The sequence below is a fragment of the Haemaphysalis longicornis genome, unplaced genomic scaffold, assembly GCF_048455015.1.
Source record: "Haemaphysalis longicornis isolate Haplotype H1 unplaced genomic scaffold, Haemaphysalis longicornis Haplotype H1 scaffold_5, whole genome shotgun sequence".
Lineage (NCBI taxonomy): Eukaryota > Metazoa > Arthropoda > Arachnida > Ixodida > Ixodidae > Haemaphysalis > Haemaphysalis longicornis.
Window position 1 is genome coordinate 64,407,832 of NW_027526385.1, and position 17,385 is coordinate 64,425,216.

At 45.8% G+C, this 17,385-nt stretch overlaps 1 protein-coding gene across 4 annotated transcripts in view; it reads left to right on the forward strand.

Moving 5' to 3' along the window:
- The window catches only part of LOC144138333 (cytochrome P450 3A41-like), a 37,919-nt gene extending 20,534 nt beyond the window's left edge, over positions 1-17,385 (forward strand). For all 4 annotated transcript variants that reach the window (XM_077670564.1, XM_077670566.1, XM_077670567.1 and 1 more), the window contains 9 exons: positions 308-545; positions 1,019-1,149; positions 2,365-2,473; positions 7,630-7,696; positions 7,772-7,880; positions 11,177-11,265; positions 11,919-12,059; positions 13,512-13,677; positions 17,164-17,385. In XM_077670564.1, coding sequence (XP_077526690.1) covers positions 308-545; positions 1,019-1,149; positions 2,365-2,473; positions 7,630-7,696; positions 7,772-7,880; positions 11,177-11,265; positions 11,919-12,059; positions 13,512-13,677; positions 17,164-17,253 — 1,140 coding nt within the window. In that variant the 3' untranslated portion in view covers positions 17,254-17,385. The remainder of the gene's footprint in view (positions 1-307; positions 546-1,018; positions 1,150-2,364; positions 2,474-7,629; positions 7,697-7,771; positions 7,881-11,176; positions 11,266-11,918; positions 12,060-13,511; positions 13,678-17,163) is intronic.

Consider the following 17,385-nt stretch of genomic DNA (forward strand, 5'->3'; position numbering starts at 1 on the left):
ATAAATAAATAAATAAATAAATAAATAAATAAATAAATCCAGCTGCCGCTGGTTCTAGCGCGTGTTGACGCATTGCACTTTGGGAGAAACGTGAAAGCCTGTGGACAAAACCCATCCCGGCCCGTCAGGGATGCATGAGGGACACGACAGAACATGCAAATAAACAATTCCAAACCTAATGCAATGGGTGGTGGTGTGTCCTTCAGTGCTTACATTGAAAGAAATCCTGCAGCTTCGTTGTCCTTCAAGCCTTGCGCAACTTAGTGCAAGCTTCGCCAGTTTTTAATTCATTCCGAGACACTTCCAGCTTGTTCCAGGCATGGTGGAAACGGTGGACCACTTCCTGGAGCTCTTGGAAAAACAGAGCGTGGAGGGTAACGCGGTGGACGTGCGTCCATACCTCAGCACTGTGGCTTTCGACCTCGTCGCCAAGACAGCGTTCGGGATGCAACCGAACGCTCAGGATGATCCTGGGAACCCTTTTTTTGTCCACGCCACGTCAGTTATCCCAGGACTCTTCAAGGGCCTCTTCCACACAGGGGCACGTAAGTTTACCTTGGGCGCGATATTCCTTGTCGAGATAGGTGCAAGCGTGGGCCTTTCGGTCGGTAGCAACACCAGGATTAAACCCGTGGGTATGCCCGGCCCCACAGTTACACCTGCCTAAAAGGCACCAAACCACCTTTATTTAAGGAAATAATGCGCAGAATGGAGATAAGAGATCACTGTACCACAGTTATAAACGTTTTATTAAAGAAAAGTCAGCATTTCTGGGGCTTGAACGAAGCCTTTCGCTGAAACACCGCCGATTCTGCCCAATACGCTACTGAATTTAACGTAGGCAGTCTTGTAAAAGGAATGGGAGTGTTGCAAACTAACCGGTAGATGGCAATCTGCGCGTGCAGGAAGTCCTGGACTTTTACCTATCAGGAAACATAGTGAGGCTTCTCAAGGAGCCGGCAGTTGGCTGATAAAGTTGAATGTTAGTACGAACTCAGAGACACTCTTTGTCATGCAGAGTTCTTCTCCGGGATCAAAGGCTTTGTGCTGCTGATGCGGACTCTGGACCGATGGCTCGGACACGACGCATTCATGAATTTGAGCATCTGCTCGAAGCCCCTAGTTCAAATCAGGAGGAGGAACCCCGAGGTGAGACATTGTCATACCGTCTTTAAAAAAGGAGGCTGCATGTAGTACGAAAGGCAGCAGAAATAGTCTTTCTTCATTTTGTTGAAAAATCTCATCGCCAAAAAGGCGTTATAACAGCTTGTCCTGGCTAAGTTGCTCTTTGGCTAAGTATGACTATAAAAGCTGCATAAATAAAATGAAACTTTACGGTTTCTCAATTAGAGCAAACACTACCATCCTACCGTAACTTTGTATATGTACTGCAATAAATGCGCAAGTGGACGCAACGCCATAAAACGATGCCATACAAACAGTTCAGTGCAGGTGCGCTTGGAAGATCTATTACCCGTTGCGGTGGCTCAATCGCTGAGGCGTTGGGCTTGTGAGCCCAAGAACGTGGTTTCGATCCCAGCCGTGTCGGCCGTTCCTCTGACAGAGGTGACAAATGAGAAATCGGAGCGCATATGTGTTGAAACACAGCTGCATGATCAGGGTCCTCCTCTGGTCTTTATTTATACGTAGCTGTCCGCCACAGTGGATTTCATCTCCAAGGTGCAGCTTACGCACGTAAAATCAGAAAATCTTGCTTTTGGCCAGTTTATGCTTTATAGCAGTTAAATTTGCTGAGTTAACTCGGGAACATTGGATTTTTTTAACTCAAGGTTTTACTAATAAAATATCTTTCACGCATTTCTTAAAACGTTTTCTGATTGCATGGAAAGTGATCAATCCCCGGCACCAAATAATGATATCACCCTCAAAGATACCATTTTAGATCTTAAAGTTTTACTAGCAACAGTGATAAAAGTTGTTTTGTTCCCTCGCAAGGAACTCAGCTCACGCTCAGCTAGAGGAAAGGATTCTGCAGGTGCAACCTTAGTCATATGAAACGGTCTTTTAAAAGAATTCCTTATTGTACTTAGTCAGATCCTCAAATTATTGTGCACTAGTTTTTGTTTTGATTTCAATCGTTTCACAAGAAACGGCACAATTTTCAGAGAGGCTGCTTGAACTGTACCGTACAATGAAGTGAAGTGTAAGACTTGTATTTTACCTGTTTTAAATAAGTAAATATTCTCCTGTGGTTTGCACGAGAGTCACGCAAGTCTTACAATTTATTTTCGAAGATGCCAGTTCAACAAAGACATGAGTAATACATAAATACAATACAATATTTTACAGGAATAAGCGAGTGTTGATGCTGTTCACTGTAAATCTTTCAACATATATTTTCAGTTAGCGCGACCAGACCTCTTACAATGCCTGCTGGAAATGGAGTTCGATAGAGAAAAGATAGATATTGATGGCTTCAGCTGGACTGATAAGGAACGTGAGGAATGTAAAGGTGAGCATTATTGTAATTTTCGCGTATGGTGTGGAAGTGTTGCGGTTCCTCTTTAAAGGGGCCATGCAGACAAAATACAAGTTTTTTTTATTCGAAAGATTTCGGGTTTTATAGTGCCCCCAGGGCTTGTCCGGCAGCAAATGAATCCGTCTTCACTGAGAAATCAATCAATTTTATCTAAAATTTTGATTCTCCCGCTAGATCGTGTATTTTCATGACGTCTGCCATGAAGTCATAAGTGCGCGTATCCAAAGAAACTTCCACTGCGTCACTCGGCTCTGCAGCCTTGCTTGCCGTCAGTCCTCCCAGATGGCGCTACCATACTCAGCCATGGACCGTTGTCTACCGTGGCTTTGTTTTTGACCGTATTCGCACCTAGCTTGTTTTTGTTACCGTAGAAAGTAATCGTTTCGGAAAACATGGGATATCCTCGACATACAGGGTCACGTAAGACACCGTCGCTGACGCCAATCGGTCTGTGTCGTGTAAGATTACCCCGGAGCGGCGGACTGCTCTGCAGTGAAAACAAGCATGTGCGCCCAGTACCAATAGCAATGCATATCGGTATATTTATGCTTACGTGTATTTTCGCAACTTTCAGTGTTTACGGCACCATTTTTACTAGTGTAAAATGAATTTGCATTACATTTAAGTGCAAACAGATCGCTCGGCAAGCTAATAAGCCCTGCCAGATTTGCGTTTGCACATGCCGGCCTCAGCAAATCGCACAGCTGGGCGTATGACATCATAGGTTCTTTTGTGGGAAATGAGCTGGTGGATCGCAGGGCCATTCCCTTTTTCCCTAATTATATAGCTCGTTTGAGCGCAGTGTGTATTAAAAGTGGTGTCAGTATGATTCTAACGACGCAATCTTTTGAATGAACCAAACTTGTGTTTTGTCAGCATGACCGCTTTAAGCTAGCAGTATTTGTGTTGTGATTCTGATTACTTTGCAGCGCTATTAACCCGCTTAACTTTGTGAAACTAAATACGGCCAGCTATTGAAAAGCCATTTTGTCTTATTTCGCTATTGTATTATGTCGGTTTGTACCTCTAAAAGCCATGACATCCCACCAAAATGATAAAGATTTAGAAGTGATAAACACAAACCCGAAGGAGGGACTGGTCTGTGGGAGCTTCTGGAACAGAAGCGGCACAGGAACAACTTACGTCGGCGAGCGGGACAACAGGACTTGGCCGCGTGTTGGAGACGTCAATGCCTGAACAGGGTATAGGCCCATTTATGAATAAAACGCCTTCTTAGTGGCTGAGTCTACTAGGTAGGTCTGTGCCGCATATCGAAGGAGAAGAGGTATGGCACGACGATTTTTTTAGAAATTTCCCCAACTGAGAGGCACCGGCTGTGGACATAAAGGTACGTCAAACGGCCCCTATTTTAAGTCGCAACAAACACATTAAAGCCGAACAGTGCGGAAAAATTTGTCGGAAGGCAAATTACGTGCAGAGAACCAGTATTAGGTTGAAGTTTTGCCTTAGTGTGGTTGGGAGCTGGCAGAGCTCCTTGAAAACGAATTGAATTGTTGCGATTCCCAGCACCGTGGGTAGGAAGTTATTAAGGCTGCATAGTAACAAATGGGATTTGAGACTGCACAGATAGCGCTGTCCGAACGGTCAAGTAGTTTTAACATGAAAAATCTTTAAATACATCGCGAAGCAACGCATCATGAAAGAGCACGATGTAACCACGTGTTCTTTTGCTCTTCCTGTATTTTCGTCATGCATGATGTACTGTTTTTTTTTTTCATTTTTAGGTTAACAATTGTTCGGTTTGGCCAGCTCTACACACAACTCATAACGCTGAAACTACTTCACCCGCCCAGTAAGAACACGCGCGTGGATTGCAAGGTCACCATTAGACAACATATAACCCACGTGTGTATATAACGCGCCAATATTCGCATGGCTGATATAGATGCCCGCTGATATAGTTCGCATGGCTGATATAGTGCCCGCTCCTATGGTTTCGCGGCGCCGTCGTCCCTCGCTGTACCCGAGTGAACAGAGGGAACACGGAAGACAGCGATATAGAACGAGCAGGAAAGCGGAGCAGTAAAGCATGGCGAAAGTGTGAGGGGGGAGGGCGGTATTCCGAGACGGCGCGAGACATTCCTCCGGCGGCGAAGTGCTACGGGATCACCAAGAGAACAAAGAGGCCACTGAAAATAGTGAGCACGAAAGTGGAAGATGGAAGCATGGCGAAAGGCGCGATACATGGTTCCTATAGCGGCGACGCGCTCCGAGACAACGCCGGAATATATCGCGCGCCTTTGCGTGTTCACTGATGCGGTGATCACTTTTAGACCGAGCAGGTATGTGCTGTCATCCAGAAGAGTGCACTTCGGCTTCCGCACAAATTTCGCATTACGGAGTATCGTAATCGTCAGCCAGTTTTTTTCATCTGATGGTAGCGCTATGGCCTAGGCGCTAATACCTAGCGCTATTAAGGCTAGGTAAAACAGTATAGGTAGATTACGCCCGCAGATCAATCAATCAATCAATCAATCAATCAATCAATCAATCAATCAATCAATCAATCAATCAATCAATCAATCAATCAATCAATCAATCAATCAATCAATCGATCGATTGATCGATTGATCGATTGATCGATTGATTGATTGATTGATTGATTGATTGATCGATTGATTGATTGATTGATTGATCGATCGCTGAATGAATCAATCACTTAATCGGTCGATCGATCATGTGTAAGGAACGAAGAAGATAAGCAGAACCAGTGGTGGAATTCCAAGTCCGGGGCTCCAGTGGCAATAGCTCCTACCTTGTCCCTTTAGAAGGTCCAGTTGTTCCGGTAGGAATATGCTTCTAGGGCTGTTTCCGATGATTCATTCAGTGGAGATGTCACCTTGACTGCGGCGCAGCCTGTTTTGTCAAAATTGGGGAATCTGCGGCGACACCGCTGCGTAGGAAATAGGGTGCGCTGAGATGGTTTGGCTATTCTTACCTGTACCGTGAGTTTACAAACTTGTGATGGCCGCACTTGGGACGGAACAAAACGTTTCGGACACCTGAGAATTACTGTGGTGGGTCGGGGTTTCGAACACAGCAATAAAGTTTTTCAGACACAGACAGAACACAAGAACCTCTAGCGACGCCATTACTTATTTCTCGGCCGATGACATTAGCGGCGACAATGGCGGCAACACGAAATCACGAGCTCTACCCGTGTGATCACCAGCGTTGCAATTGAGCGTAGTTTCGTCCATTGCAGTCGTTTATACACGCAGTAGACCGAACAAAAGAGTAAAATTGCTGTTCAATACCGAATTTATTGTTCACCAGAACTGACGGGATCGTATGTCACTGCATAGTTAGTCCCTAACGCTCCAAACGGTTTGGTTGCGCTCGATGAACTTGCCGTTTTGCACAGCTTCCACCGTAAGCGCGGGAAGTAAAGAGAGCACAAGTCGCGTTTTCGACCCTAATTTGAGTCCGAAACATAAATAAGACCAATAGGTGACCGGCAAAAGGCGCAAAGGCAAACCCTCCGCTTCCGGTTCGAGATCTCGCCTGGCCTCCCGTACGCCGGCGGCTTTCAGGCGCGTGTGTGCGTGTTGTTTATTTGTCACTAGCGTCACTAAAGAGTCTTGAAGAGTATCGGCACTCTTTCCTCGCCTTGTTATGAGCCGCCAGGATTTTTATTGGTCGGTCGGCACCACGTCATATTTGTTTTTCTTTCTGGGCGTCTCTCTCTCTATCTCTTCTGCACGGACGCAAGCGACTGCTCACGCTCTGCCCGTCACAACCAGCGGCGGTATCGTTGGGAGAGATTGCAACACTGCAAGCCAGAAACAAAAAGGTCCCAGACGCGTCCTGGTGCACGAAGTGGCGGTACCCTTAAGCGTAGCTTAATTGGTGACGCTATTTGTCAGATAGCGCTTACCTTTCAGAGAAGCCCCTAGTAGGATTTATCGATGTTATAAATCGAATGCGCGATGCAGGAGCGTTTTTTTTGTGTGGAAACAAATAAACGACAGGCACTCGCGCGCGTGAATACCGGCGGTGTACAGGTGGCCAGGATAGGTCTCGAACCGGAAGTGGCGAGACTCCGCGGGAGCAGGCAATGTACCCATTAACCCTTGCGCTTCTTAGGGGTCACTGATTCTGTCACTTGTTCTTCGTCCGGCAGTGACGCTCTTTGCCCGAAGTCCTTGATGCAGTGTGATCGGAAATCGCGATGTAAAACACCAATAGTTATCGGAAGCGACCATAATAAAATATAACATGGCGGTGGTGTAAAGCAGAACAGCGGTACCGGTGGAGTTGAATAGACAGTGATAATTTAAAGCCCACATTGTTTGCAGCTTGTAAAATATTTTCTAAGGCTTGAAGATGCAGGAAACAATCGCTAGAATGTTCGTTTTGTAGGTGTGGGCTTCTTTTGAAATGTAAAAGTTTGTAAGACGTTGCTTCCTCCGCAAATGTATTTGAAAAGTGTGTTCCAGGAATTCATGTTCCTGCAATGCTCTAAATTACAGCAAAACATGAATACGAATTTTGCTGCAGAACGTTTTGTTGAAATGGTTTACTAATAGAAAATGAAGGAAGCTCGCATTAATGCGTAAGACTTGAAGGTGGCGAAGCTGTACACAACAGTAGCGTGTTTCCTCAAATTCACCTAATGGCGTTGTTTAAGCCTCGCCGCTGTACAAGGGACCACAGCTGTATGCTCGTCTTCCTCTATCGCACACGGTTCTGCGGCGCACGTGGCCTCGTGGCCTTCCTTCGTGGTGCGCTTATCGCTGCGGCGGCGGCCCCCTCGCCTTCCTCAGCCACATCCCGCGCACGGGTCCTGCGCACGTCTCCTTTCCCTCCTCGCCTATCTGTTCCCTGCCGCCTATCTCTCCTCAATATCGGGCCGCTGCTCCGTGCCAGGCGCTTGAAAAAGGCGGTGTGGTTTGACCTCTAGCGCTCAAGGGCAAAACTGGTCACCCCGCGAAGACTGCCCGAAGTAGTGTAGTATAGCTTGCGCTACAAAATAAAACCGAGCAATCGCGTTTCGCGTAATCCGTAGAGCTAGTAGGTTGGAGACGCAGCCTATGCTGCTGTCCTTGACTTTTAAACAACTTTAGCCTTTATTGCAACACTTCGTCTTTTGTTTTTTTTATATTCAGGCAAGAAAACATTTTTCATGCCTGTGAACGACGTTGCTGCCAACACAGCCAACATGCTTCAAGCAGGGTGCGTTGTATCTCAAAATATTGGTTGTGCCGCAACCGTAAACAAATTGTTATTTACTGTGATTTTTTCATACAGATTCGACACTGTATCCGTAACGTTATCGCACTGCCTTTTCTGCATCGCCAAGTACCAGTCGGTGCAGGACAAGATTAGATCGGAGACGAAGAGTGTTCTGGATAAGCATGTAAGTCTGGAACACAAATGTACTGGTCAAGAATGAACGTGGTTACTAAGAATCCCTGGACCCGGACAGGCCGCCAATGGAATCTGAACCTGGCAACGTTTAACGCGCGAACCTTATCTAGCGAAGCAAGTCTCGAGGTGTTGTTTGAGGAATTAGAGGGCATTAAGTGGGATGTAATAGGGCTTAGCGAGGTTAGGAGGACGGGTGAAGCCTTTACGGTGCTGAAAAATGGACACGTCCTATGTTACCGTGGTCTAGAGGACAGAAGAGAACTTGGAGTGGGATTTCTAGTCAATAAAAGCATAGCTGGCAACATAGACGAATACTATAGCATTAACGAAAGGGCCGCAGGTCTTGTAATTAGGCTCAATAAGAGGTACAAGCTCAAGGTGGTGCAGGGCTACGCGCCCACATCCAGCCACGACGACCAAGTAGTGGAACGCTTCTATGAAGATGTGGAATCGGCAATGGCTAAAGTAAAAACACAGTATACCGTAGTTATGGGGGACTTCAATGCTAAAGTAGGCAAGAATCAGGCTGGAGACAAGGCAGTTGGGAACTATGGTCTGGGCTGTAGAAATAGCAGGGGGGACCTACTAGTTGAGTTTGCAGAACGGAATAACCTACGGATAATGAATACCTTCTTCTGTAAACGGGAGAGTCGGAAGTGGACCTGGAGGAGCCCGAATGGGGAGCACAAAAATGAAATAGACTTCATATTATGCGATCACCCTGGCGTTGTGCAGGATGTGGAAGTGCTCGGAAGGGTAAGGTGTAGTGACCACCGTATGGTAAGATCTCGAGTTAGGCTAGATTTGAGGAGGGACCGCAACAAGCTAGTACGAAAGAAGCCAATAAATGAGCTAACAGTAAGACATAAAGTAGAAGAATTCAGGATCGCGCTGCAGAACCGATATTCCGCCCTTAACATGGAAGCCGAGCTTACGACACAGGAAGCCAGCGACAACCTTACACGCATTATCACGGAATGTGCAGTAGAAGTCGGGGGCACTATGGCTAGACAGGATACTGGTAAACTTTCACAGGAGACGAAAGATCTAATCAGGAAACGGCAAACCATGAGAATATCTACCGCAGCTGACAGAATAGAACTAGCCGAGCTCTCGAAGTTAATCAATAAGCGGAAGACAGCTGACACACGGAAGTATAATATGGAGAGGATCGAATACGTTGTAAAAAACGGAGGTAGCCTGAAAGCAGCGAAGAGACATCTTGGCGTGGGGAAAAATCAGCTGTATGCACTTAAGGATAAGCAAGGCAATGTCATCACAAATAGGGATAAAATAGTCACAGTGGCCGAGGAGTTCTATAGAGATCTGTACAGTAGCCGGGACATACAGGATTATGCCGAACGAGACAGTAGTTCAGAGGAGATAGACATCCCACCAGTAACGACCGAAGAAGTAAAGAAGGCTTTGAAAGAAATGAAAGGCGGCAAAGCACCTGGTGAGGATCAGATAACAGCAGACCTCTTGAAGGATGGCGGAGAAATTGTACTTGAAAAACTGGCAAACCTGTATACGCAATGCCTAAACACCGCAATGGTACCGGAATCTTGGAAGAACGCGAACATCATCCTAATCCATAAGAAAGGCGACATGATGGACTTGAAAAATTACAGGCCGATCAGCTTACTGTCAGTCGTCTACAAGGTATTTACCAAGGTAATCGCAAACCGAATCTCTGCAACCTTAGATTTCAGTCAACCTAAAGAACAAGCAGGGTTCCGTAAAGGTTACTCAACAATGGACCATATTCACACGATCAATCAGGTGATAGAGAAGTGCGCTGAGTATAATGAACCCCTATATTTAGCCTTCATAGATTATGAGAAAGCATTTGACTCGGTCGAAACCCTAGCAGTCATTCAGGCATTACGGAACCAGGGGGTAGATGAGCAATACGTAAGAATACTAGAGGATATCTACAATGGATCTACAGCTACCATCATCCTCCATAGGGAGAGCAGTAAAATACCTATAAGGAAGGGTGTCAGACAAGGAGACGCAATCTCTCCAATGTTATTCACAGCATGCTTACAAGAAATATTCAGAACGCTGGATTGGGAACAGGTGGGAGTAAGGGTTAATGGAGAATACCTCAGTAACCTCAGATTTGCTGACGACGTTGCGTTGCTAAGTAACTCGGGGGACGAATTGCAAAGCATGCTTTCTGCACTGGGCGAACAGAGTAGAACCGTGGGCCTGAAAATTAATATGCAGAAAACTAAAGTAATGATCAATAACCTCGGGACAGCACAGCAGTTTGAGATAGGTGGCGAGGCAGTGGAAGTGGTAAGCGAATATATCTACTTAGGCCAAGTTGTGACCCCAGATCCCAACCATGAGGCAGAGATAATTAGAAGAATCAGAATGGGGTGGGGTGCATATGGCAGACATTCCCAGATAATGAATAGCAGCCTACCATTGTCGCTGAAGAAGAAAGTGTATGACAGCTGCATATTACCGGTACTCACCTACGGGGCAGAAACTTGGAGGCTGTCTAAGAGGGTTCAACTTAAATTGAGAACGACTCAGCGGGCAATGGAGCGGAAAATGCTAGGTGTAACATTAAGGGACAGGAAGAGAGCGGAGTGGGTCAGGGAGCAAACTGGTGTTAAAGACATATTGGTAGAAATTAAGAAGAGGAAATGGACGTGGGCAGGGCATGTAATGTGAAGGCAAGATAACCGCTGGTCGTTAAGGGTAACAGAGTGGATCCCTAGAGAAGGCAAGCGCTGCAGGGGGCGGCAGAAAATTAGATGGGCAGATGAGATCAAGAAGTTTGCGGGGATAAATTGGTCACGGTTGGCACAGGACCGAGGTAATTGGAGAAGACTGGGAGAGGCCTTTGCCCTGCAGTGGGCGTAGACAGGCTGGTGATGATGATGATGATGACAAGGGTTTGATATAGTTGAAAAATCGCAAAGATCTAGATTTTAAAGTGACTTATTTCGAATGGTACCACCGTCAGCGCTGCGTGAGCTTTCTTAGCAGCATATCTCGAACGCAAGGTTCCAAGTTTTTCAAATTGCTCCTCGTCGGCGTATTATTGAGGGCCACAATTTGAAGTGCTTCATTTATGTTTGGTTCGACTGAATACTCCTTATTTTTTTTTAAGTATTCGTAACCTAAATTAAGAAGTCAGCCATCACCTTTCTTGATTAAGAAGGCATGAATAGGACGAATAATTCTACACTTGCAGTGACAATATAACCACGAACAGTTCTTGCATAAAGCTTTGCAAGTGTTTACAACGTGCTTAAATTGTTCTAGGGACAGTTCACTTACGACGCTATTGCTGACCTTCAGTACACGGCGCAGACAATACTTGAAACACTTCGGATGTACACTCCAGTTGTCGCGTAAGTATACCGTAACCACATCTATCTCGACACTATAAAAAAACCTACCATAATTAGTAACACTCCTGCAGGCCGGACCATTCAAGTAACAATTTCGCATTACCGTCACTCGGCCTTCTATCTCCGTATAAGGACATCAGGTCTTCGATAGCAGCAGATAAGCAGCAGGAGCCCTGACTTGCGACAAGGGCAGAAAACGTTTAGTGTGCGGAATAACCAACTTTTTTTGTAAAGAGAAAGATCTGGGATGGTCTGGTGAAACGGAAGCCCATAATAGATAGCCGAACTTAGCCTCTCGCTTATATGATAACTCATATTTGACCTTTTAGCACCTTTGTAGCCATGCGAAATGCACCAAGGCATGTGCATGCATGAGATACCATGTGCTTCTCAAGGACAAAATTACACAATAGAATGCTTTGTTGGGCGTGTTGGTTCAGGGTTTCAAAAAATTAAAACGAGCGCAAAGGGTTAGGACACAGAAACACAGTGCTCGTCCCGTCTACTGTGTTTCTGTGTCCTCGTCCTTTGCGCTCGTTTTAATTTTTTGAAAGTTACACAAGCTGCGTGCTGACCTATGTATTCTTCGTAGCATAATATATCAGGAACGAACGAAGTTGATGCAAAACTTTACACTTTACGCCTGCCTGTAGGTTCACATCGAGGCTTGCCTCACGTGACTACCGCTACGGAGATTTGCTCGTGCCTAAGGGAGCGACCGTGATGGCATGTAGTCATCAAGTTCACCATGACTGTCGTCTGTGGGAAAAACCTGGAGAGTTTAACCCAGACAGGTAAATTAGCTGTCTGTTTTCATCTTGCGATACATGTTGCAGGCTATCGCAACGCGCCGTGCGTCAGAGACGCCCGTTTGGTGATGTTGCACAATGTCCTCTTCTACATCATCACAGTTATAATGGAACAGTGTGACGTCACTGAGCTATCTGGCTTTTTGGGTATTGAGGCACTTTACCTCGTCGGTGAAGGATTCACGAGTAGAAAGAAATGCTGGCGGATGAAACTTTCGAAATGTCAGACCTTAACGAAAATTCCTCAGAGCATTTAAGTCCGTTGACATCCTTTAAAGAAGAGAGTCTTCCAAATTAGACGTTGATTGACTAATTCGCGTTAGCTGGTATCTAATTGGTACCAGCTGACGCGTTTACCTCTCGCAGGTTGTTGCTAGGCTTTTCTAAGCGTTGAGGGGTGAGATCAAGTTTGGCCGTATTTTACAAGGCCGTTCTTTCGGTACACACACTGATAGCAGATTCCAGGGGGGGGGGGAGGGAAGAAACTAAGCCCCCACCCACCTTCTCTATTTCCCGAGCTTTGCACCACTAGTGCAAGCTACACTAATTATTTTTCGTTTTACTAACCCCAAAAACTCTATCAGCTTTAAAATAGTAAAGTATGGGGTGCGTATACGCATATGACCGTTGTGTTCACTCTCGAGTAGTTGCGAAAGCCCGATTTTGAGTTATAACGCCCTATCTGCGGTGGTGCACCCTTTATAGGTGGCGCAGTTTCTTTCTTGGGATATCTTTTTGCAAACGCCTCCGGACTAAGTTCAAGCCTAAATCCATCCGTGTTATAACAGCATTCTTTACGAGACAGTAGCACACATTAAAGCGCAGGAGGTCTACATTAAGTCATACTGTCCTACTATTGTGCGCCTCATAGAACAAATCTAGATTTCGGTGAGTAACACAGCGCGAAAAAAGACCAGGGACGAGAGGAAGATCGTAAACAAGCGCTGACTCCCAACTGAACTTTAATGAAAAGAAACGCACATAAATATACATTCTATCACAAAGGTATGACAGATACCACAGCTGCACCGCAGCCACGTACACTTCAGTTGGAAGGGCACGTTCAGTTGGAAGTTCAAATTTCAGTTGGAAGTCAGCGCTTGTTTGTGGTCTTCGTCTCGTCCCTGGTCTTTTTTCGCGCGGTTTTACTCATGGATTACAAACTAGCCGGAACCCTCACGTGCTTCTACGTTTCGGAATGCAAAGCCGTAACTCAAATTTGCCCATCATGAGACGCTTGGGCTTTGGTTACGCTGTTTCACCAGTGTGAGATGCTGTGTGGCATTTAAGCACGTGAGCTTATCAGATTGCTCAAAGAGAGATGGAAAACTGGTTTTACAATCTCAAGTCGTAATGGCTAAAGTATACTTTTTTTCCACTTGCGCATTATCCGTGTCTTTCCGTAAATATAGAATGACCGTATTGTGACCTCCGCAGGTTCTCCCCGGAACAGAAAGCATCGTGGGACCCGCTAGCCTTTCAAGCCTACGGCATGGGTCCTCGCAACTGCGTCGGCATGAAACTGGCTCAGCTCGAGATGACACTCATTGTTGCCAAGCTGGTACAGAAATTCAAGCTTCACTTGGGCCCGCAACATCAAAACGTAAGAAAACCAAAATTGCGCCACCATCTTGTCTTTCGAGTTGAAAAGCCACCGCTACGTGTATGCAAGCTAAACTGTGGCTTACATTGCGATGGCAAATAACGTACGGGTGATTAATGGCTTTTACGCAACATGTTTGAATTTAAACAAAATATTGCTGGTATTAAAGACTCGCTGTCAGTCTTCTGAGAAACATCTTACATATGTCGAAATAAATGTCATGTGAAGATGTCGTTTTTTTGACAGATAAAGAGTAACCAATCCTTTATTCTTATGGTTGAGATTTTTTTGGAATTATTTAAACCTACATTAAAAAAACACCCCTACGTCTATGCCAGCCGGCCTGTGTGTTACATAGCCATGGCGACTAGCGTACAGGTGATTAATGGCTTTGCCACTCGTGGTGTCTGAATTTAAATAAACTATTGCAGTTATTAAAGTTTCGCTGTCAGTTTTCCGAGAGAAACCTTACAGACGTCGAAATAATTATCATGTAAAGGTACGATTTTATTTTCGCCTTTAAAGAGTAATAATAATCAATCCCGTATTTTATATATGAGATTTTCTTTATTTTAATATTTCGACCTTTTTATTGAACTGTCGCCAATGCCTGTTCACTCCAAACAAGACATCCGCACGTGTCAGAGGACGTGGGCTTGCTCTGAAATGAATGTATTAGAAACACCGTACACATACAAATGGCGACAAAGGGTCACCAGTGGTAGGCTTGACTCCACCCCGCCTAAAAGGCACGCCTGTAATCTACTATCATACAAGAACTGACCCGCCATCCACCAACAGGTGTCATTCAACGTTTGTAAATTGGGCTGTGTCGATCCAACGCCTGAATTTTAACATGGATTTCAAGTACCTGGATTTCAGGTACCTAGCGATTTCGTTCTGAGCAGTGTTTTCGGCGCCGTGTAATAAAACCAGGAAGGCTGACAGGCAAAATTTTGGTTACGTTGACTAAAATCTTATCCGTGTGAACCGTGGAGTGTCGCCACCCCGTAATATTGGTGGTAGAAAAGGGTTTCAGAGAAGTGCTTTTGGTCCTACGTCTATGGTTGAGCTTCTTCCCCGAAAATGATGGACAGTCGGTGGACCTAAACGTGAGATTAGGGAGGTACGTGATGGCTACAATTTCCCTGCTCTTAGACACTGTCGATACTTAGTTATAGCAATTGACATTCGAAGGTTGACATTCGAAGGTCATAGTGAAAGAGTCTTTGAAGTTTCTTCAATGTGCGCTCGGCTCCTGGTCTTCAAATTGCGCCCCGTGTGAGAGCTTAGAGGCTGAGGTAAGATGGTTGGAGCCACGAGGCTATCCCAAAGATGTTCTTTTAACGGCAGAGCTGTTTAGGCTTTTTTGTGCGCCGTCCAGCGTTACCAGAAAAAACAGCAAGAAAAAATACGCGGCACACGGAAGCATGGGTGTCGTGAGGAGCGCACGGCGTCAAGCAGCTAGACCTTCGGGAACAATCTGCCCAGCCTTTGTGGCGTGATCTTTCGCATGCTGTTCTCCTCCCCAGTTCACGTTCTGTCGCACCTGAAGCGGGAAGAACAGACTCCAAGTTCGCGCTACAGGCTGCTTGTTCGCGAAGCCGGTTGCCGCCGGTTCTAGCTCGTGCTACCGCGGTCCACTTTGGGAGAGATGTGAAAGCCTGCGGAGAAAACGTTCCTGGTCTGCCAGTTGTGGAGAGCTTTCAGCAGCAAGTTCGGAAATACCTGTGCGGTGCAACAATCTGGTCTCCGACGACAGGAGAGGGGCCGCCAGCTCTGCTGTTTCCCCAGCCTTGCACCACTGTACGCCATTTTTTTATTCGTTCTGAGAAATCCGAAAAAAAGTGTGTGAAATAATGCTACGCCCCAACCAGTAAAAAGCGAAAAAAAGAAGATGGAAAAATGGGCTGTGATACCCCATAGGCACCTTATGGAGTACGATTTGAAGGATGTAGGAAGTTGGTATGGCATCAAAGTAACGGTTCCTACCTGCGCAAAACTGGCAGGTGCGTGCAGTCGTGCGCAGAAACGCCACGTCTCTTCAGTGGGTTGAAACTTCGGCCAGGGGTTGGAAGAATGCGCTCCGGTGCGTTGCATGACACACTGGCGTTGTGTGCCGTGTTAAACTCTCTTGTGCTGCATTCTTGATAGGGCAGGCTGGGATACGCACGAATGTTATCCTACACGGTACTGCGCTTTCCGTTGACACATACGCAATCTTATGTAGCTTTGTTCGGTAACAAGTGCGGTTCCCAGTCACTGAGAAAGGAAACCGATATTGAGTCTACGTGTGCAAAAAAATATTCGCTGGAATACATCTAAAGCCCATTACATTGTTATTAAACGCTAAACGAAAGTCCCGCGTCAACGTTGTGCGCTGTTGTGAACACTGTGGATTTATTTAAACGACCTGATTATCTTTAACGAGCACCGATAGATTGCCCATACTTGTGTAATAAGCAAATCAGCTGTCGTGGTCCTAATCGGAACCGCGCACGTGATCACCACCGCAACGCCTTATCCAATGAGCCGCTGCATTGGGTCAGCAGACGATAGTAGGCAAACACTATTGTCAGTTTGGTTATGAACAGATAAACCGTACGTAGCACATTTTAATACGTCCCACTATTTGGCTAGAAACCTTAGGCTTGGGGTGGTTCGTTCCATGGCGCTTTTTGTGTTGCGCTAATTTTTTCTGGGCCATAGGGCCATCTATGTGCCTTCGATCATAGCCACACCCAAAACGAAGCTTTCATGTGCAAATTCATTCAACAATAGTAGTGCGTATCACCTGTGCGCTAGCAATGTGGATATTTGCAAAGTTCACAATGTGCATAAAACACAAGCGCATAATTGAAACCTTCAGAGTTCTTTTATTTTCAAAATTTGCGTCAGATTGGCTTACCGCGAGATGTGACGGTGAACCAAAGATGTGTGGTTTTTTCATTACATTTAGTTGAGTGAGCACTCCACATCTACTTTTTCTTACGCTCTGCACCGTCTGTCGCACAGTAATTAGATATAAACAACTTCAGGAACGGCACGTGGCGGAACAATAGCAGTGTAAACATTTCTTCACAACACCAGAATCGATAGAGCATTTTCAATTCTTGGTCAAAGGACTATTTCGCCTTAATGTGTGCGCGCTTGTCGTGTGTGTTTCCATTTCTGCATTCGTTTTCGTATTTGTATTCGTGTTCAAGTGAGTTGTTATGTTACCTCCCCCCACCCGCCACCCTCTAGCGTAGCCAGTCTGGCCGCTCGTCTGGCTCATCTTGCGTGTACATAAAGGGTTTCCTCCTTACCCTTTACCTCCCCCTAATAATGTGCCCAAATCGTAGGAGTGCCAGCTGTGGTGATGGAAAGGCATCATCATACAAAGAGGCTTCTGGCGCCAGCTTTACATAAAGGGCTGATAGGCTGGAGCGCTATTACCAGAAGTCGTTGCAAGAAATTTGATTTTTTTTATCTGTTCGTCCGCAGGGTGAACTGAAGCGGAAGACCTACTCTATCTTCGCTGTTCCGGCGAATGGTGTCTGGATTCGATTTGAGAAGCAGCTGCAAGATAGCTAGTAGGAACCCAGCGTCCAGAGGAACATCAGAATAAGTTGTAGACAACTTCTTATCACTGCCTTCAGGAAAACAGTGCAGGAATCAGTGCAAGAAACGAGAACATCTTCATAATAAAAGGCCTCTGAGACAGCT